This window comes from Dama dama, chromosome 22 (genome assembly GCF_033118175.1).
Source record: "Dama dama isolate Ldn47 chromosome 22, ASM3311817v1, whole genome shotgun sequence".
Lineage (NCBI taxonomy): Eukaryota > Metazoa > Chordata > Mammalia > Artiodactyla > Cervidae > Dama > Dama dama.
In genome coordinates this window covers 4,754,833-4,775,654 of record NC_083702.1, presented here as the reverse complement: position 1 = coordinate 4,775,654, position 20,822 = coordinate 4,754,833, and the positions used below count along the sequence as shown (strand labels likewise).

Sequence of the window (20,822 nt, the reverse complement as noted above, 5' to 3'; positions counted from 1 at the left end):
TATATGTGCAAAATGGCAAGTGACTTCGCCTCTATGGCACGCACCGCGGAAAGGAAATACAGCTGGCCACGGAACAGTGGGCGGTCCGCTTCTCTCATCCACGCCCGCGACCTTCCCTCCCGGGTTCCGTGAGTCCAAGACCTTCCGAGCATCCGCGGCCGGCGCGTCGCAGCCAAGTGGCCGGCCCACGGGGCAGCTCTCTTCCACGGCTGAGGTACTGAGCTCCTGACGTGACGCTACCCGAGTTCACTCAAGCCTCCGGAGGTCACGACCGCTCCCTTCTCCGCCCTCCAGCACCAGATCCCGACACCACGAGCGCCCGCCACGCTCCCCTACAGACTCCGCTCTCCCACCGGCCTCCGGAACCCCGGCCGCGCCCACAACCAGCAGCCAACCGCGCACGACCGCCTCCTAGGCGGACGGCGTCCCACACGCGGCCGACTCGCATAAGCCCCGCCCCCCGGCGCCGACTTCCGCCGGAGCCAGAGCATGGGACGTGCGCTTGCGCGCGCATGCGTGAAACGAGAGACGCGCCTACGTCGACAGTTTTTTCAAAGCAGTTAGGCGCATGCGCAGCGGGAGGCCCGGCCGCCGCCGTGGGTGGTGCTGCCAACCGAGGCTCCGGCGCGCTTGCGCAGTAGCTGGACGCGGGCGTTTCTTTCCTCCCTTTTTTTTTCGAATTGGTCGTGAAGGCTCGATTCGAGTTACAAAATGGCGGCCTTAGGTGTGTGGGGCGCTGTTCTCTTAGCCGTCTCCTGCTGAACGGACGGCTTACCTCCCCTCACTGCTCAACGCAGAGAAACGAGACCCCCCCCCCCCCCGAAGGACATGGTGTTTGAGACTCAGGGGTTGCCGATCACCGAATCCTTCGAGGCTCTCAGCACAGCAGAAACGACCGCGCGCCGCTTCAGACCCGAGTGCCGCGGCCGCGACCTCGCACCTAGTCTCCGCTGCGCACCCCGGCTTCGCCGCGCTCACATCCCAGCGAGGGCCGCCGCAGCCACCGGAGAGGTGAGGGGCGGGCTGACTGGGCGGCACGGAAGGGGCGGGCGCCGGGTAAAGAAGGAAGCCGGGCCCCGGGTGCTGGACCCGGGCCTGAAACGGGGAGCCCGAGGAGGGTGGAGCGGGGTGCGGGGCGCCGGCTGGGGACGGGGCGCTTGAGGGAGCGGAGGAGGGTGGGGCGCGGTGTCAGCCGCGACGCAACCCGGCGGGGTGTTTGTGAGGCCGGGCTCGGGGCCGGCCTGTCGGGGCTGCGGTGTCCGACTTGGGGAAGGCTGGGCCCGGGCGCGGGGCCCCTGCGGCCCCGGCGGAGGCGGGAGCCGGAGAGGGAAGGGGCCGTCCTGGCGAGGCGTCCTCGGTGTATTTCCTCGCGGTTCCTCGCGGTACTCGTCTCTCTCCGCTCCCTCCACTACCCTCCTCCGGTACTGCAGCCACAGCCCACTGATCACTTGACTCTGTTCGATTAAGAAGCAATGTTCGAGGATTTCGTTTTCCTCGAGCGTTTCAGTCTCCGAGGGCCGGCCCCATGTTCCGTTTTTCCTCGGGGGACCACGCTGTCAAGTATGTTCCAATCTGTTTCCGTCTTGGAGTAAACCGACGTGGACTGAAGTTACACCCCAAGGTCGAGGCAGCCCCAGGTGGCAGAGATCACAGAATTCCCTGTATCCGGCACAAATAAAGTTTCCCCCAATTACCGAAAGTTTTCGATTTTCCTATCTCAAGGTATGCTTCATACCTCGTAATCATTTCATGATTTGGTGCCTTCTAAACCACAAGCCCACCTTTTTTTTTACGTTCTTAGTTCTTAACACTTAAAGACTAGGTACCAGACTTTGTTCTAAGTACTTTACCGGCACTTTTTTCCTTTTTCAAAGAAATGTTACTGTCTGAAGTACCATGCTTTGAAATAAAATATGGATTTGGTAAAGTATTATTTAGAGCCCGATTCATAATTCAAGTTAATTTTGTTTTTCTCCACTACAGCCTTTAAGTTAGGGAGGGAAAGCCTTTGTTTCTGACAGAACTTTTCTCTTTGATAAGATATATTGAGTCCTTCCTCTGTTGCAGGCACTGTTCTAAGCTAAGTTTTTGTTTATCTCATTTAAATTTCACAGCACTTCCCTGTTGTGAAGTAAATAAATTGAGGCACAAAAATGAAATAATTTGCCCAAGGTCTTCAACAACAACATGGCAAAACTGGATGCTAGCATTTTGTAGTATTTTTCTCAAACTTGCAGTGTCTCAGATCTCTGATTCTAGACCATCTATCATGTGGAGGGGGGCGGGTTTTGAGGTACCTGAATGAGTGAAACAAAGATACCTGCCCTCTGATTATTCATTGATTTGATAAAAATGGAGATTGGATAAATGTGGATAGGAAGTGAATTGGTATATTAATTTAGGTTATTTGACTATGCCAGTTGTCTTTAGTAGTGGCTGTGGGTTAGGTGTTACAATTTTAACACTTAATAAAGTTTTTGCACTTTCAGCTCCACTCCTTTTTGCCTGTTAATAACTAGTTAGGTTATTAAGTTAATAGCAAAAAAATGACTGTTTAAGTTTTTCCTCTCTTCTGCCCTCTGGTGGAGGTGTTAGTTACTGAATGGGAAAATGGCCCAAAAGAAGCCACACAGAGGCCTGGCCTCTGAACAGTTCAAGTTTACTAAGAATTTATGCGGAAGGGTACCTTGTTTGTTTTCTGAATGACAAGATTAATAGCAAAACTTGACCAAGTGTTTGGGACGAAGGCATTAAGAAAGATTTGCAAGTAATGACAAAATTATGTTAATTCTCATGTATGTTTTAGAATCTGGGACTTTATTTTTTCTTTTTTCTTCTTTTTTTGGGGGGGGGCTTTAAAGCCATTTATTCTGTAATCAGAAAAAAGCACTTGGTCAAAGAAAAATTCAGAGATTATTAGAAGCTTATTAAAAGCTGAAAATTGCTATGGGATTATCCTACCAGGGGATAGGATTTTGGAGGACTTTGGAATGCTGGCTTTGAATTTTATTTTACAGATCTTACTGTGCCCGGTGAGTGATGTATAAGTTTGTGTCTTAATGACCATGAGCTTCTAGAAACTTCTCTGGTGGGTTGTGGTCTTGAGGGCAAATAAGAGTGGGGAAGGACTAGGAAGGAAGCTAGGCTGGTTTTCAGGAACCCTGGCTAGTGTTCCAGGGTAATTGGTCTGGGCAAGGTAAGGAGATGTGCAGCCTGTTTAATTGGTAAGTTAGGGAAGAGCCAAGCACAGCGGTCACAGTGGCGCTTTCCATTGATTGTTTCTGTTTTTAATAGCAACAGATACACATCTTAGGGTCAGAAAATAAATTGGAAATTTTAAGGGATGAATACATGGAGTCAGACACAGCTTAGCGACTAAATAACAAGCCTTGAATAGAAGTTGAGCTGATGGCGTCTTTTTCTTTTTTTGCGATTTTTTTTGTTAGTTTTAAATTTATTTTTTAATTGGATGCCAATTACTTTACAATGTTATGTTGGTTTCTGCTGCTGATGGCTTGTTTTTGAAGAATTAAGAATTCCAAGAATGTTAACATTCATGTTAATCATATTTTGAACTATCTTCATCAATGTATGTTGGGATTATGTCACAATAAACCCATGATAAGTTGAAAATACTGTAAGTCGAAAATGCATTTAGTACGTCAAACCTACTGAAGATCATAGCCCAGCCTATCTTAAAAGTGCTCAGACATTAGCCTACAGTTGGGCAGAATCAACTGACACAAAGACTGTTTTATAGTAGTGTTGGGTATCTCATATAATTTTTTGAATACTATACGGAAAATGAAAACCAGATTAGTTATATGGGTACAGAATGGTTGTAAGTGTATCCTTGATTGTGGTGGCTTGGCTGGCTGGCTGGGAGCTGTGGCTTGTTGCCACTGCCCAGGATCACAGGAGAATATCATACCTCATATTGCTGGCCTGAGAAAAAGTCAAAATCTAAGGAAGGTGTCTACTTAACGAGTGTTGCTTTCCCGCCATCGTAAACTTGAAAGCTTGCAAGATGAACCCTTGAAGTCAGAGACCATCTTGTGAATGTAATGCCTCGTTCACATTCTTAACTAAGGTCAAACTTTACTAAATATCCTTAAGAGAATTTTAAATATTAAAAATGTCTTGCCTATAGCCAGGCTGTGTATAAATGTAATTTGCATGGAGTTAATTGAGCATTTGTTGATTATTAGGCAGTTCTGTAGATTTCTGATTTTTAAAAAATCAGTGTTTCATTAGCATTTTTTTTCCAAATGGAGTTGTTTTATTGTTTTTCACTGTGTCTTAGAAGACCTCGCTGCCTTCTCCTGTAATTTTTGTTGGATTTGTGACACTGGGAGCCTAACAGTGGTATACCGTTCTCATTAAAGAAGTGCCCACTGGTATCAGGGATGTTTTTATCTCATTTCATGCTAAAGTAAATTTTTAAAATTCGTTGTAAGAGTTAAATCATGTTTTGGAAAAGCAGACTTATTACTGGCTGCCTTGGTGGCTCATTGGTAAAGAACCTGCTTGCCAGTGCAGGAGACATGGGTTTGACGTTTGACCCTAGGTTGGGTTCCTCTAGAGAAGGAAATGGCAACCCTCTCCTGTATTCTTTTCTGGGAAATCCCATGGACAGAGGAACCTGGCAGGCTATTGTCCAAGAGGTTGCAAAGAGTTGGACACTACTGAGCGACTTAACAACAACAAAAGCTTACTACTTCTAATCTTTTTACTTTTAGGTTCAAAAAAATGGCCAAAAGAATCGCCGAGAAGGAATTGACAGATAGGAATTGGGATCAAGAAGACGAAGCAGAAGAGGTAAAAAGTGCTTTCCCTAAGAATGAGTTCCTGCTACTTCCAAATTTAAATTTGTTTTGTGATTCCTCGTGAAGACTGTGGTAAAAATAAAAGGCCTTTTTCAGAGCATCCTGAACTGGAAATGATACGGTTTCTTATGATCTATGCTAAGTATAGAAATTGATGGGTGTGCTTTTTGATTAGCAACTGTTCCTTCAATACTCCTTTGTAGAATCCTCTTCCTCCTGAATTTCATATAGCATTTCATTGAGCACGCTCAGCCCATGGTTTTAGTCCAGATTGAAGGCTGCGCAAATGATCTAGTTATAAACTAAACTTGAAAAGTGTTTTACCAGCACTGTCTTAGTTTGCCATACTCAGCAGTTTTAGATTTTAGAAGATTGAGTTTGCCTCCCTTAGTGTACTGCTTCTAAGAGTCCTGTTTTATTTCATATTGAAGATCTGAGATACTCTCCACCCCCAGCTGGGTTAACAGGAATAGAATTTAGATGGCCTGGTTTCTTTCCTAAGAAAATAAAAATGGTCTTCCCTGAGGAAACCTTTTAATTTTTCTCTTAAAAAGAATAAAACACAGCTGCATTTCTGAAATGCCTCATCAGCAGTTTGATACTCCCAGGCCAGTTCACTGAGCAAGCCTGAACCAAGTTAGCCTTTCAAGTTAAAAGAAGTGTGCTAAGTTAAAAAATACACATATATATTTTAAATAGTTTGCAAAAGCATTTCCAAGATGATTCTTCGATTGCTGTTTTCTTTCTTTCTCAATCTATTTTCTAGTACTAATATTTTTCCTTTATAAATATGTGTACTAATATTTTTAAGGAAACCAAAATCACAAGTATGGGCTTATAAAGAAGTGTTTTGAACAACTCTGACTGACTTGGTACTTTTTAAGCATGTCTTTGGTAACTCAGTTTTTTCCATGTTTTAGGCTACAGTCACATTCTGGGCCTACCACATAATGATTTGTTCTGACATTAAAATATTTCAGAAATGAAAGAACTTGCATTTGGATATAGATTCTAATGAAACGTGTGTGGAAGGACATTACATTTGAGTCAGGCGTAGTCAGATGATCCTTTCTGTGGGTACAGAGATTCCACAGTTTAACATTATCTGAAATAAGTATAGAAGAGAACTTTTTACAGCAAGTATTCTATGCCATTTCTCCAAGGTAAAAGAAAGGGTAAAGTAAAGCCAAACATTTTTGGCAAATTTCCAACAGGTCACTTAGAGTCCCAGGTCCCTCAGAGGTCTTCTGGATCATGGGCAAATGGGCAGAGCTGTTCTTTAAAATAATGTGTATTATGAACTTAGTTTTTGAAAACTATAGTAGTAAGATGCTAGCTTTGGCATCTGGGTAATGTCTTTGAATATATTTGAAATATTTAAAGAATTGATCATGAACAGTTTTGTGCCAAGGTTTTGATGGTCTTAGTCTTCTTAGAAAGTTGATGTATACACTCTTCTCTCTGAATTGTGGTTCAAAGTCTGGATTTGTAGTTTCTGAAACATTTCTGATTCACCTGACTAGCAATGAAATTCATAAGACAGATAAGAGACATAAACTTTAGTTTAATATATGCTCTCCATAATTCGTGTTATCAGTATTAACAGTACTTAGAACCCAGACGTTATTGATCAGTTTGTCTTGGTCTAGCTTTTTAGAAATTCAGCATTTTACCTTTTTGCCCTTTTCTTATTGCTCTTTAATTTGTATACTCCTGCAGGTGGGAACATTTTCGGTGGCCAGTGAGGAGGTCTTGAAGAATAGAGCCATAAAGAAAGCAAAGCGTAGAAATGTTGGATTTGAAGTGAGTGTTTCCTTACAGCTTCTGGTTCTAAACACTAATTTGATTTCTGAGTTGTAGAGTATTTCCACCTCTGGGAGCAATCAGATCAATAAGTGCTTTTTAAAAAAAAAATATCTTTTATGTAAATCTATCAAGAATGCCTTTTAAAAATATATAATGGTTTATCATTGGAGAAGGAAATGGCAACCCACTCCAGTATTCTTGCCTGGAGAATTCCATGGACAGGGGAGCCTGATGGGCTACAGTCCATGGGGTCACAAAGAGTCAGCAAGACAGAGCACACAGCACATCATCATCTTTATCCGTTCATCTGTCAGTGGACATTTTGGTTGCTTCCATGTGTTGACTATTGTAAATAGTGCTGCAGTGAATTTTGGGGTGCATGTATCTTTGAATTATAATTTTGTCAGGATAAATGCCCAGGAGTGGGATCACTAAATTGTATGGTAGTTCTGTTTGGTTTTGTTTTGTTTTTTTTCTTTTTTAAAGGAACATTCATACTTTTCTCCTTTAGTGGCTGTACCCATTTACATTCCTGCCAGCAGTGTAGGAAGGCACGTTTTTCTCCATGTCTTCTCCAGCATTTATTAATTGTAGACTTTTTGATGGTAGCCATTCTGACCTGTGTGAAGTGATACCTCGCTGTAGTTTTGATTTGTGTTTCTGTAATAATTAGCGATGTTGAACATTTTTTTACATGCCTGTTGATCATCTGTATATCTTCTTTGGGGCGATGTCTGTTTAGACCTTTTGTCCGTTTTTTGATTGAGTTCTTAATAAATGCTTTTTAAAATGCCTAGTTCACTTTTGCATACCCTTGGTGAAGACCATGGGAGATATAAAAGATAATAAATGTGACATCTGTACCTTAAAGGGAGCTTATCCAGTTGGGGAAATAAGAGGTAGATGTAGACAAATTCAAGTTGTATTATAGTATGAAGTGGAAAAATGAATATAGTAATTGGAAAACAAGGGAAGTGGGTGTTGGGATAAGACAGGAAAATGTAAGATATTCTCAAAGTCTTACCTGTTTCCTAGGATTGAGGTGTAGGTGGGGTAATACGTTTGAGAATAATAGAAGCATTTCCCATTTTGGTGTTCCTTCTAGTGTTTGTTGTTCAGTTGCTCAGTTGTGTCCGACTCTGCGATCCCATGGACTGCAACATACCAGACTTCCCTGTCCTTCCCCCATCTTCCAGAGCTTGCTCAAACTTATGTCCATTGAGTCGGTGATGCCATCCAACCATCTCGTCCTTCTCCTCCTGCCTTCAATCTTTCCCAGCATCAGGGTCTTTGTATCAGGTGGCCAGAGTATTAGAGCTTCAACTTCAGCAACAGACCTTCTAATGAATATTCAGAATTGATTTCCTTTACGGTTGACTGGTTTGATCTCCTTGCAGTTTAAGGGACTGTCAAGAGTCTTCTCTAACACCACAGTTCAGAAGCATCAATTCTTCTGCACTCAGCCTTCTTTATGGTCCAACTCTCACATCCATACATGACTACTGGAAAAACCATAGCTTGGACTAGACATACCTTTGTTGGCAAAGTAATGTCTCTGTTTTTTAATATGCTGTCTAGGTTTGTCATAGCTGTTTCCTGGCAAAATGTTTCATTCTTGTGTTCAAAAAGATAAAACATGAGTTATAATTCCTGAACTGACGTCACGTCTCCATAGTCAGCAGTCACTCCATGTTTAACAGCTCTTCATCCCTCGAATACACCCCAGACCCGTGAGTCCTGTCTTGGTGACCTGGACGTCTCTTGTCAGGCAGGAGAGGCTTGTTTGAACAGTCTGGGTGGCATCCTTGGAATAAATTTACTTGGCTGCATGTTCTGTGGTGGCTTTGTTCAGTTTTTCTTTATTCTGAGTTCTTTTCTGGCCTAGTGTCATTCTTAAGACTGGTGACTGGTAGGATGTAGGCCTTGAGCCAAGTAATAGTTGATAGCTCTTTCGTGGAGAAGATATAGGGGGGAAGGGACTTCATGCGGAAGTTATTGGTTTTGTCTTAGGAGAAGTATTTCAGGGCCTGTGGTACATCCACATGGAGTTCTCTAGGAGACCGCTGGGTATTCTGGTTGGCCACTCAGAACAGGAGTCGGGAGATGGGTGCAGCTCTGGTAAGTTTCCCGTCCAGGAGGTCGAAGCCATGGGGGCTCCTGGCAAGAGGCCTGAGAGCGGGAACTTGTGACGAGGACAAGATGCCTGGGAAGATAGGCTCGAGGAGGGGCAGGCCAGCTGTTGTGTGCGCGTGACAGTGAAGAGGCAGAAGCGGTGCAGGCCTCAGTGCAGAGAGCAGCTTTCGGATTTCATGAAGCGGGCCAGACATTCCCAAAGCATCAACGTTCTGTGCCTTGAACACAGGTTGAAAGCTCCAGAAGTTCCTAGGAAATTGTAAGTAATGGGTAAAATACTTTGAGTGACCCTAACTTGATGTTTCTATAACTTCCTTAGGCACTTGGTCTTTGAATAGTATGTGAAAAGTCTTTCATTTGGGGTTTGGTTGTGTTGAGAATGTTTTATTTATAGTTCTGTAGCTGCTGGTGAGTCCATTAATTTATTTGAATTAGTTTTTTTAACCTTTTATATCATACATAGGTTTTAAAAAAGTATTTCATTCTGATTCCATCTATCCTTCCTGTTATAGGAAGGCAGTTTCAGATTGCAAATCTCTGATCATGAGTAAAATCCATGTTGTCTCTGCTTGTTCTGGCAGTTCCTTTCATGCTGGTTGCATGAGGGTTGTGGGTACTATTTAGCCAAGAGAATACTGCCATTTGCTTGCTTATTTGGAAACAAAAAGAGTTATCTAGTGTGTGCTCTTTCCTTATTTTTCAGTCTGATGGTGGAGGGGCCTTTAAAGGATTTAAAGGTTTGGTTGCATCTTCTGGAGGAGGAGGGTTTTCTGGATTTGGTAATGGTGCTGGAGGGAAGCCTCTGGAAGGACTGTCGAACGGAAACAGCATAACTAGTGCCCCTTCCTTCTCCAGCACAAGGGCAGCAACTGAGACCAAGGCCACCTTCGGTGAGTAGGCACTTCTTCCCCGTCTTACTGTGGAAGGATAATCTATAAAAACTAACTTTGCAGTTTTTGGGGGGAAGAGCTTTTCTCTGGGTTCTGCGGCTGTAGGAGCAAGAACATGGTAATGATGAAAGGGACGGAAATTAGGGAGCTTTTGGCTAATTACAGAGTGAGCAGAGTTCAGGCCAAAAGAGCCTGGGTTCTGTTCTCAGTTCTGCCAGTTACCTACCAGTTCTGTGTGACCTTGGTAAAGTTCCTTAACCTTTGAGCTTCCAAATCTTCCTTCAGCTGTGAAATGAATATGACCTCAGAATTGACGTAAGGATCAAAAGAGAAAAAGAAGCTTAGTGGACCCTAGGTGAAGGCCTCCCATCCCTCCACCTCATTCATTATAATGTACCAAGAATTTCCTCTGTGTCATGCACCTACATTCCCAGGCGTGGTTTAGTTTGCCCAGGACATGTTGACTCATCCTGCTTTGAGGAAATTACTCAAGAATCTTGGAATTAGCAACAGAGAATGGACTTGCGGGTTAAAATCTTTGATTCTTGGAAGTGATCCTGACTCATTGAATCATACTTAGCAAATTATTCTAAGAGTGTATACTGTTTCATTTAAATTAGGCAGTGTTTAGTGTGATTAAAATAAGCACTTCCTGTTAAGATTTTAACTGCATTAATATATGTTCCTACAATCTTGGGGGTTAAGTTTTATACTAACTATTTTGACAGTTTTAGGTGAAATGGGCATCCTTTTGAAGGAAAAGATTATTTTAAAATGACAGGTTTAATGCAAGCATGTGAAAAAAAAATGTGTATATATATATATACACACACACATTCATGTATACATGTAAAATGTTTGATTTGATTTTTGTAATAACTAGTTTTTGAATACTATATGTACGCATCTTGAACTGTAACAAAAATGGGATACGATAAAAGAAAATGTGAAGGCAGAGCAGTACGAAAATCTGAATGGCTTAATTAAATCAGCTTCTGAATAAATTCTTAAACATGTAATTTCCTATAGGATCTACTGCTATAAACGGCCCTACCTCCTTGGTCGATAAAAAGATTGCAACTCCTAAAACTACCGGTGACAGTCAGCAGCCTCCCTCCTCTGGTGCTGCCCGCCATGGGAATGCCTATCACAAGCAGCTGGCAGCCTTAAACCGCTCTGTGCGGGATTGGATCGTGAAGCACGTGGACACAAACCCGCTCTGCGACCTCACACCGATCTTCAAAGACTACGAGAAGTACTTGGCAAGCATCGAACAGCAGCACGGGAGCAGCGGCAACAGTGATTCTGAAAGTGAAGCCAGCAAAATATCAGTTGACGCACAGCCTCCTTCTCTATTTGGTTCAACAAAATTACAACCAGAGTCACCATTTTTGTTTCATGTCAACAAAACGGAGGATACGTCTGAACAGAAGGTGGAAACTGTGTCTGAAAAGAGCAAGGACCCATCACTAGGAGCCACAAGTGCCTCGTTTAATTTTGGCAAGAAAATTGATAGTTCTGTTTTGGGCTCCTTAAATTCGGGCCCCTTGACTGGATTTTCATTTTCTTCTGGAAATTCCAGTTTATTTGGCAAAGATACTACCCAGAGTAAACCAGTTTCTTCACCATTTTCCACTAAAACATCGGAGAGCCAAGCAGAAAGTGGCGGCAACGAATGCAAAGGTAAACACAGTTCAGTGCTTGAGGTCTGTTTTAGGTTCATGTGAGTTTTGTGTTTAGTGGGAAGGGTGTAGTCTTGTGAGTAAGATGGGTCTGGATTCATGTCCAGACTCCATTAGTGCCTAGATGCATGTGTGATCCTGGGTAGAGCTGGTTAATTTCTCTGATTGCTTATTCATAAAATGGAGTAAGACCTATTTTATAGGATTATTATAAGGATTATGAATATAAAAATAATAGAAAAACATCTGGCACAGGAACTTTGAAAACCCATCAAATACATGCCTTTACATTAAGAAAAAAAACAAGATTTTTTGAAAATTTATTTTATTGAAAAAAACTCATCATGGATGTTCACTGAATTGTTTTAAGAGATTTGCTTATAAATTCACATAGCAAAACATTACTATAAATAAAATAGGTGGACTTCATAGACAGGAACTTTGACGAACTCCAGGAGATGGCGAGGGACAGGAAGGCCTGGTGTGCTTCAGTCTGTGAGGCGGCAAAGGGCTGGATGTGATTTGGTGACTGAAGGACAATAGCAACAACAGACGTCATAACCTTGTGGGACAAACTGACACGTCTGGGTCGCAGCCGCCTTTCTACAAGTGTTCGTGGTCTGTCTTGTTAGTGCCCCAAACCAGGCCGTCATCCCAGCCCCTCCACTCTCTCCATTGTTCTTCGGTCAGTTCAGTTGCATCCGACTCTTTGCAACCCCACGGACTGCAGCACGCCAGGCAGGCTTCCCTGTCCATCACCAACTGCTGGAGTTTACTCAAACTCCGTTTCATTGAGTCGGTGATGCCATTCAACCAATTCATCCTCTGTCGTCCCCTTCTCCTCCCACCTTCAATCTTTCCCAGCATCAGGGTCTTTTCAGATGAATCAGTTCTTCCCATCAGGTGGCCAAAGTATTGGAGTTTCAGCTTCAGCATCAGTCCTTCCAATGAATATTCGGGACTGATTTCCTTTAGCCTGGACTGGTTGGATCGCCTTGCAGTCCAAGGGACTCTAAAGAGTCTTCGCCAACACCACAGTTCAAAAGCATCAGTTCTTTGGCGCTCAGCTTTATTTATAGTCCAACTCTCACGTCCATACATGACCGCTGGAAAAACCATAGCTTTAACTAGACGGACCTTTGCTGGCAAAGTAATGTCTCTGCTTTTTAATATGCTGTCTGAGTTGGTCATAACTTTTCTTCCAAGGAGTATGTGTCTTTTAATTTTATGACTGCAGTCACCATCTGCAGTGATTTTGGAGCCCAAGAAAATAAAGTCTGTCACTATTTTCACTGTTTCCCCATCTATTTGCCATGAAGTGATGGGACTGGATGCCATGATCTTAGTTTTCTGAATGTTGAGCTTTAAGCCAACTTTTTCGCTCTCCTCTTTCACTTTTCATCAAGAGGCTCTTTAATTCTTCGCTTTCTGCCATAAGGGTGGTGTCACCTGCGTATTGAGTTTATTGATATTTCTCCCGGCAATCTTGATTCCAGCTTGTGCATCATCCAGTCCATTTCTCATGATGTACTCTGCATATAACTTAAATAAGCAGAGTGACAATATACAGCCTTGACATTCTCCTTTCCCGGTTTGGGACCAGTCTGTTGTTCCATGTCCAGTTCTAACTCTTGCTTCTTGACCTGCATCCAGATTTCTCAGGAGGTAGGTCAAGTGGTCTGGTATTCCCATCTCTTTTAAGAATTTTCCACAGTTTGTTGTGATCCACACAGTCAAAGGCTTTGGCGTAGTCAATAAAGCAGGAGTAGATGTTTTTCTGGAACTCTCTTGCTTTTTCGATGATCCAACTGATCTTGGCAATTTGATCTCTGGTTCCTCTGCCTTTTCTAAATCCAGCTTGAACATCTCCAAATAGGGGTTGTGTCATTATCCCTCTTCACCCCATGGTGGTCATGAACAAGTAGTGTCTGTATAGAGGCTTAAAAGCAGTTAAAAGTGCATTCCCCAGGTATTAGCATATTGATTTTTGAGAAAGAAAACTGCAGTTGCCAGGGGGCCATAAGTACTGTTTTTCTTCCTGGAGGGAAACCTCCTTCTGTTGCTTTGCCCTGCCTTCAGCTGTATCCTCAGGCAAGAGCCCTCCAGGGCAAAGCAGAGAATAAAGAGCTTCCCTTTGTCTGTCTTAAATAAGACAGACAGTGTGTCACAGTCACAGGCACTCTGCTGTTTGTAGAAAGGATGCTGAATTGAAATAGTCTCCATCTCAGCAGGGCACCCCTCCATAAAGCACTTATTCCTCACCCTGTGGTTATCACATGTTATGCACGAAAAGACTTGGAGAACTTGTTAAAATAACAAAATGCCCAGGGCCTAACTCAGGCATACCATCTTAAAATTTAAATCTTGTGACCTGAATTGTTTGAGCAGCAAAATTCTTTTTCTTAGTTGCTCATCACTGAGTTTTATACAGTTGCTTTCTCTTTAAGGGGATCGTAATTTGTGTCCACCAGTGACTTTACTCTCCCTTATGATTGGGGCATTGGGGTCAAGGATAGTGCTTTGGGCTCAGACCGGGAGGGCACCCCCTGTACCAGCATGCCCAGATGCGTGGTGATGCAGACACAGCTTCAGTTACTTACACTTGGCTTGGGACTCATTTCTCTGACAACGTGCCCTGTAAAATGCTTATTTTCTCTGTCTTTGGCCATTGCGTTCCTTCGTTCTTTGGCATGATGCAGAAATGGTTACAGGAATATTTGGGGGTGAAATTTCATGTGCTAGAAGCCTGTGTGAGATTTTTCTTTTCGTGGGCAACCTGAGTATAACCGGGCACCTGAGTGTTGACTTTTTCTGTGTAACTTTGCCTGCACTCTGCATACAAGCATGGACACTTTTGTTCTAAGACTTTCTACAAAAATCCACCAAGTACCTCCTCACCTTGACCCCCCGACACAGTTAGATTGTGCTTTCAGTTTCTGTATCAGCTTACATGTAATTTTTAGGTTCAGGTGAGGGGCAGGGGGGCAAACTTCTTTTATCGCATTTTTAGGCTCTTGTTCTGAATCTCATTGGTGGTGTTTTTACAAAAGGTGGAGATGAAGAAGAGAATGATGAGCCACCGAAAGTAGTAGTTACTGAAGTGAAAGAAGACGATGCTTTTTACTCCAAAAAGTAAGTAGTGGTCACGGCAACCCACTTGATGAATTTATTTTCAGAGACGTGGAAACAGGCCTCTGGCTGGAGCCCATGGGCAACATCGTCCCTGCAGAGTTTACCGGGCACCCCTCCTGGGGTCAGGCTGTGCCTGCTCCCAGAATTGGGACAAGGAAGAATTCTGGGCCTGTTTATTTAAAAATAATATGATGTAAAAATTTCCTGCTGGGCGAAGCTTGCTCTTTCATGTTAGTTTAGCTCTTTCTGCTTTTCATATGCTTTAGAAACTCTTTTCTTGTCCTCATCTCTTACCTCATCGTTCTCTCCCTTTTTCTCCTTCCTTTTTTCCCCTCATTTCCCTACAAAGATAGTCATCTAAGTCAGTGATTCTAGATTTGGCTTTACTTTACTCTGTCTTCCCCCTGGGATGCAAACTGGTTTGGCATGTGGGTGGATTTTGTTTAATGAGAGTTGCTGCTTTCAGAAAAAGGCTGAAGGGAAATTTTTAGTTCTCAGTTAAATGAAATTTGTGCTTTTTAACAAAGATTTTACTGAAAAACATTTGTGCCCTTAAAGCTTCCCTTGGATGTGTTTTTCTAATACAAAAATTTCAGACTTAGTAAGTCAGCAATTTTCATAGTATAAATCACCAAATCCCGTGGTATTTCAAATGTTTATTTTTGAGAACTTTTAAAAAGAGACCAATTCTTTTTGCCTGTTTTAAAATGTAGTTACACAGATGGTGTAAGGGAATGACCCTGACTTAGGGGATGTTTTGCTTGTTTTGAATGAGATTTTTTTGCTGATTTTTTTTTTTTTCCCCCCCCACTCCTCAAGGCTTGTGGGATCTTAATTTCCTGACCAGGGATTGAACTCTGGCCCCAGCAGTGAAAGTGCCAAGTCCTAACCACTGGACCACAGAGACTCTAACCCAAGATTTTTTTCTAACCATAGTGAATCAAAGGAACACAGTAGTTTTGACTTGTTTATTAATAACCTACAGAGATGAAAGAGTCCTAAAGAAAATTCAAAAATAAGAAATAGGAAAAAGGTGAGGGTGAGGGGCAGAGTGTTTGTCCTGTATGTTCCTGTTCTTTAAGCACCAGGAGCAGCTCTTGAGCTCAGGACCAATGATACATCAGGGAGGTGTAAGGTGCTTGGCAGTGATTTTTGACTGACCCGAGAAAGGATAGTTTCAGAAACCATTGTAAAGAATTGTATCAGGCCTGCTGTGTAATAGTTAGAAGGAAGGAGAGACTGTAGACTGTCTAATCAGATTCTCTTACCTGCCTTGTGTAAGGCAGACCTGATTTGGGTCAACAGAAGACTCTTCCAAGCTCCCTCTGCTGTACTTACTGACTGGCTTCCACACAAGCATGAGCAGGGCCTGTTGGAGAATCGTGTGGCTTTCATGACATGTCACTGAGCATACTGATTCTTTTTCTCCTTAGGTGTAAACTGTTTTACAAGAAAGAAAATGAATTTAAAGAGAAGGGTGTGGGCACTCTGCATTTAAAACCTACAGCGAATCAGAAGACGCAGTTGTTAGTGCGGGCAGACACCAATTTAGGTGAGTACCTTTTTCTTCAGGTGGCACAAAATAATCATGATTACATAGTACATTAAAGCTCTCTACTTTGCTGATTTTAGTCTTCGAGATTTTCAAGTATGTTGACGTGTTTTTTGGAATAGAATAGAGATTGTTCAGGCCAAATTCATCCTGTACTGATTCAGTACTTACAGATTTAGTTGAATGCTGGGGTAATAGTGCATAAGAAAACCTCGTTGTATTAAAAAGCTCCTGCGAGGAGGTAACGAAATGTTTCATTTTCCTTTGTGCCAGAAATGTGACTAAGAAACTAGGTGAGTTGGATGGTTTAGTTGACTCTCAAGGGGAGTTAACCTTGTAAAGGAATCCTTTTTATGTAGCAAAGAATCATTAACTCGTTGTTGTCCACCCTCCAGCTTTACCATCAACAGTCCTCTGAAAGGAGGGGGTAGTGCCTGGGTGGGGGTTCTGGGGGGAAGTGATCGTGGGTGCCAGGCGACACCAGACTGTGTCCCTGAAACAGACTCCTGTGAAGCGCCTTTCCTGTGGGCTCGGCTGACCTGCGGTGCAGTCACAGCGTTCTCACTCTTGGCCGTGAGTGTGCTGGCCCCTGTGACAGAGCCGTTTCTCAGCTGGACCACTCTTTGGGGAGAAGGCTTCCTCAGTGGGGCCAAGTCCACATGCTGCCAGAGGCCCCACGGTCCTCTCTCAGGGACCCCGTACTGTCAGGGAGTCTGTCAGGGAACCAGGCCCTTTTTGTGACATTCCTTTGGCTCCGTTAAGTACGTGTTGCATCAGTGTTTAATGTTTAGCCTATTAAAGGTGTAGTTTCATGGAAAATAATTTATTTTGATGCACTTTTCCCCTTTGTTTAAATGCAGGCAACATACTGCTCAACATCCTGATTGCACCCAGCATGCCTTGCACCCGCACAGGGAAGAACAACGTGCTCATCGTCTGCGTTCCAAACCCGCCCATTGATGAAAAGAACGCCGCCACCCCAGTTCCCATGTTGATTCGGGTGAAAACAAGCGAGGACGCGGATGAGCTGCACAAAATTCTGCTGGAGAAGAAGGATGCCTGAGCATGCCCGGCTGAGTAGCTGTCGCCAAGCCGCTGCTTCCCCCAGCGCCCCGAGCTTAGTCAGTTTTCTTCTCCTCTTACTTTGACCTTCTAGGACTTAGAGATAACTTAAAACTTTTGTGAGGAAGATTAATATTAAAAGGCCAATAAAACCTTTAATGATAAGTGTTAAGAAACTGCATTCTCCCTTCTTAAGAACTGTCTAATGTGTACAATACGTTTGAAAGAAAAATTTTGCAAGATTTTTAACGTTCATTTATTAAACTAACCACAAGTGATTTCTTAATGGACTGAAATCAGGGTATCGATTAGATTTCCCAAAGGCTTTTCTGATCCAGGGCTTGGGGTCTGCTGCCACCATCTGCACAGCTTCACGGCCGTGCGTCCGAGGGGAGCTTGCCTGAGGGGCCTTCTGGCAGGCTTGGCTGACTGGTGTCTGGGTGAGCCGTGCTGCCGCGCTGGGGCAGAGATGTTCCTCTGTGCTTTGTTTTACCACGTTACTTTACAGCTGGGATGCTTGCCTTCGGCAGTGGGTCCTCAGCTGTTTCCGTGTGGACGCTGGCCTTTAACCCCACAGGCTGCTCTTCTAGGATTCCAGAGCTGCTCTTTCATTTTAAGAGGGAATGAATAGCTTGTTCTTTGGTTTTGTAGGTTCCTTCTTGAGGTGCTCTTACTTCTGTATCCCCCTAGAGACAAAAGGGATGGGGGGTTGCCAGGAAAGAGGTTTAAAAGCACAAATTTGGTAGTTTGTAGACCACAGACAGTGGTCACAACGCTTATAGAAAAAAGGGTTAAACCGTACAACAAAAGGGAAAGAATATGCTCTTAGTTAATTGTACCGTGATGAATCCTATGGATCTAAACTCTAAACTTAAGTCATAGGAGCTTTTATTACACATGAGCCATGTGAACTAAGCAGGAAACATGCAATAAGGTAATGGAAGAGGAAGTTGTGTGTGTAAACGTTGCCTTTAACTTTTAGACACCAGTGTATTCTACATTTGATACTGAAATTTCCATTTACTTTTTAAGGGTAAGATGTTCCGTATGTCCCTGTGGAATGGAGCCATGGTTGCACCCAAGGTAGCCATGTTACTTCTCCATAGCTTTTGGGTAACTAGCACTAGCGTTCTTTGACGACTCTGGTCACACGAACTAGATGTCAGGTTTAATGTTCTAAATGTCCACTTTCATTCCTCATGAGTCATTTAATGCTGGTACCAGATAGGCTCAGGGTCTGTGCCTGAGGGCTCACACTTGTATATTCTGTTCTTCAGAACATAATGTCTTCTGACTTTAAAAAAAGATAGTCAAAATTACTGTAGATAGTACAGTTGCTTTTATAAAAAAAAAAAAACTACAATTTTTAGATGTAAAGGGAGCAGGGAAACCATTTTATGATACATTTCTCTTTAATACTTGAGGTAAAGTAGTTGGGCCAACACTGATCATGAAATTCTTGTACTACTGCATTCTCACCTTTCTGATTCCGTGGGGAGACTTTGGCCCCATGTGTGACTTTGGGTAGATAACATGCACTATTAGGGAATGTGATTGAAATCAGCTGTATCATGAGGCCTGGGGAGGAAGTGGCAATTGTTATTTCTTTTACTTTTTAGAAATGAGAATGTTCATGAGTGTTCGTTGTAGATGAGTTTTAGTTAACAAGTGGTTGATAACTTAATACTGGCCCTGCCCTGTTCACACTAGGTTTATCCAGCTGTTACAAGGACGAGGAAATTAGGGGAACAAACCTCATCAGCATGTCCTAGCTTAGCCACACATGCTCCTTGTCCCACCAGAAAGTCAGGCTCACAGACTTCTTTATCTATAGGAACTCTGGTGCATTATTTTGTTTGCCTTTGCATGTGATGTGGAATGTTCACCAAAAATGGCATGAAAGTCATGATTGGATTAACTCTTCCCCACCACCATCCTAAAAAGTTTGTCTTTTTAAATTACTGGGTGTGCGTGGCTTTCTTTTTTTCTAACATTCCCAGCAAATTCTTGCTAAGACTGTACTGTTAAAGTGGAAATTACAAGGGAGACATGTGGTATGTATACCGTAAGTCAAAATGTGGTATTGTCTTAAAATCACTCTTGTACTTTAGGAACTTGCCGGTCTCCACTTTAATTATGTCTGAGTGTAAAAGAGCCTAATAAGTGTATGTTGATTTCACTGTAAAATCTTAAGTCCATGTGTGTTACTGGGGGAGGGGCGCCTGGGCCCCTGGAGGGCTTGCCTTTTTGTCCCCACTGTTTAACAGCTCAATTCTACCCCTTGGGTTTAGTTAGATTTATTTTTTAACAAGTTATTAGAAATTAGGCTTTAAAATGTTGAATGTGGATGAAGTTTTTATCTTTGGTTTGAGAATCTATAGAGTGAGTGTCATAAATGTGGCCTAAAGGGTGTATATATCTTTAAATCAGATTGTGTTGTATCTTGACAAATACTGAATATCCCAATGGCCTTTTTTTAACTGCTGTGTGTTCATCTCTTCCTTTTGAGCATTCCCATTAAGCAAAAAAAATAGAGTATTATGCTGTTTTCATTATTAGATTACAGGCTGAAAATGTGTGTCCAGTTTTCAAACTTTAGATTGTGTTTTTCATGAAAGAACAGGTCTGTTTATGGACTGGTTTTCTTTAAAAAGGATTATTGTTTTACAGTTTGAATTCTAAATCATATTTTTGATATGCTGCATGCCAAAAAATATCTACCTGTTCTGGGGTAGAGGGAAAAAAACTAACATTCTACCTTACTGTTAAAAGTTTAGAGAAGGCTTTTTTAGTTTAGTTTTAAAGGTCAGCGAATTGCCTGACAAATTGTTTCTGAGCATTTGTCAGTTATTCTGTTTCAGAACAGTTCCGAACAATCCAAATGAAAGTGCAGTGCATTTTTACAAACTAAGCGACTCACTCCCAAACCCCTGGTAGTCATCCTCATTCTGGAAGTGAGGTCTCTGAGTACAAACCGCTTTGTCCTGTAGCACCAGTAGAAGACAGGGAGGGACCTGTCACAACTCCTTCCCGTGTGGTGCTCTGAGCACAAGGCCTCTGTGTGTCGCTGGTGTGGCAGACGTGTGTGTGTGCGTGTGTGTGGCTGGTGTGGCAGGCCCAGTTGTAGCTGAGACGGGAAACTTGTTAGCATATCAAATGAATCAATTGTTTGCTTTCTATTTTACATAGGAAACTGTTTTCTAAAGCTAAAATACTTGAATTGTCAGACAATGTAATCTCGGTGTGTATTAGTTTTTGAATGATCCCTTTGAGCAAGTGTATCAATCCATGAAATGTGAATAAACAGAAAGTAAACAGAATCAGTGTTTGACACTTTATGTTCCTCTGCTGCACCTGGTGTTAGGGCACGTCCAGCCCGCCGGAGCGGGAGGAGCCATGTGAAGTATGCCTGGAAGACCCCCTAGCAGGAGGGTTGGCTGGGAGGTGAGAGACCCAGACCCACCTGTCATTGGATCCCTAGGTGCCTGGGATCACTTGTGCTGGATGAGACCCATTCCAGGCCATTTAGGATTTTCTGTTGGATTCCTGTTTTTACAGGTTAGACTGGGAATAACGGACCTTTCATTGGCTATTGTGAGAAGCATTGTGCTAGAAGCTTTTAACATATTCCCTTGTTCAGTGCTTGCAGCAAACCTTCCAGACATGGGCTCCTGGGTGGACTTTCCAAAGAAACGAGTTTGGTGAGGTTTCTTCCAGAAAGTAAGTGGATTTGGGAATC

General features: G+C 42.9%; 1 protein-coding gene across 1 annotated transcript; it reads left to right on the top strand.

Moving 5' to 3' along the window:
* Nucleotides 1-702: 702 nt before the first annotated feature.
* NUP50 (nucleoporin 50) lies at nt 703-20,403 on the top strand. Its single transcript, XM_061124348.1, has 8 exons — nt 703-1,011; nt 4,740-4,818; nt 6,546-6,629; nt 9,469-9,655; nt 10,685-11,338; nt 14,388-14,469; nt 15,903-16,021; nt 16,882-20,403. Exons 2-8 carry the CDS (start codon nt 4,750-4,752, stop codon nt 17,082-17,084), a joined length of 1,398 nt encoding a protein of 465 aa, XP_060980331.1. The 5' UTR covers nt 703-1,011; nt 4,740-4,749; the 3' UTR covers nt 17,085-20,403.
* Nucleotides 20,404-20,822: the final 419 nt, after the last annotated feature.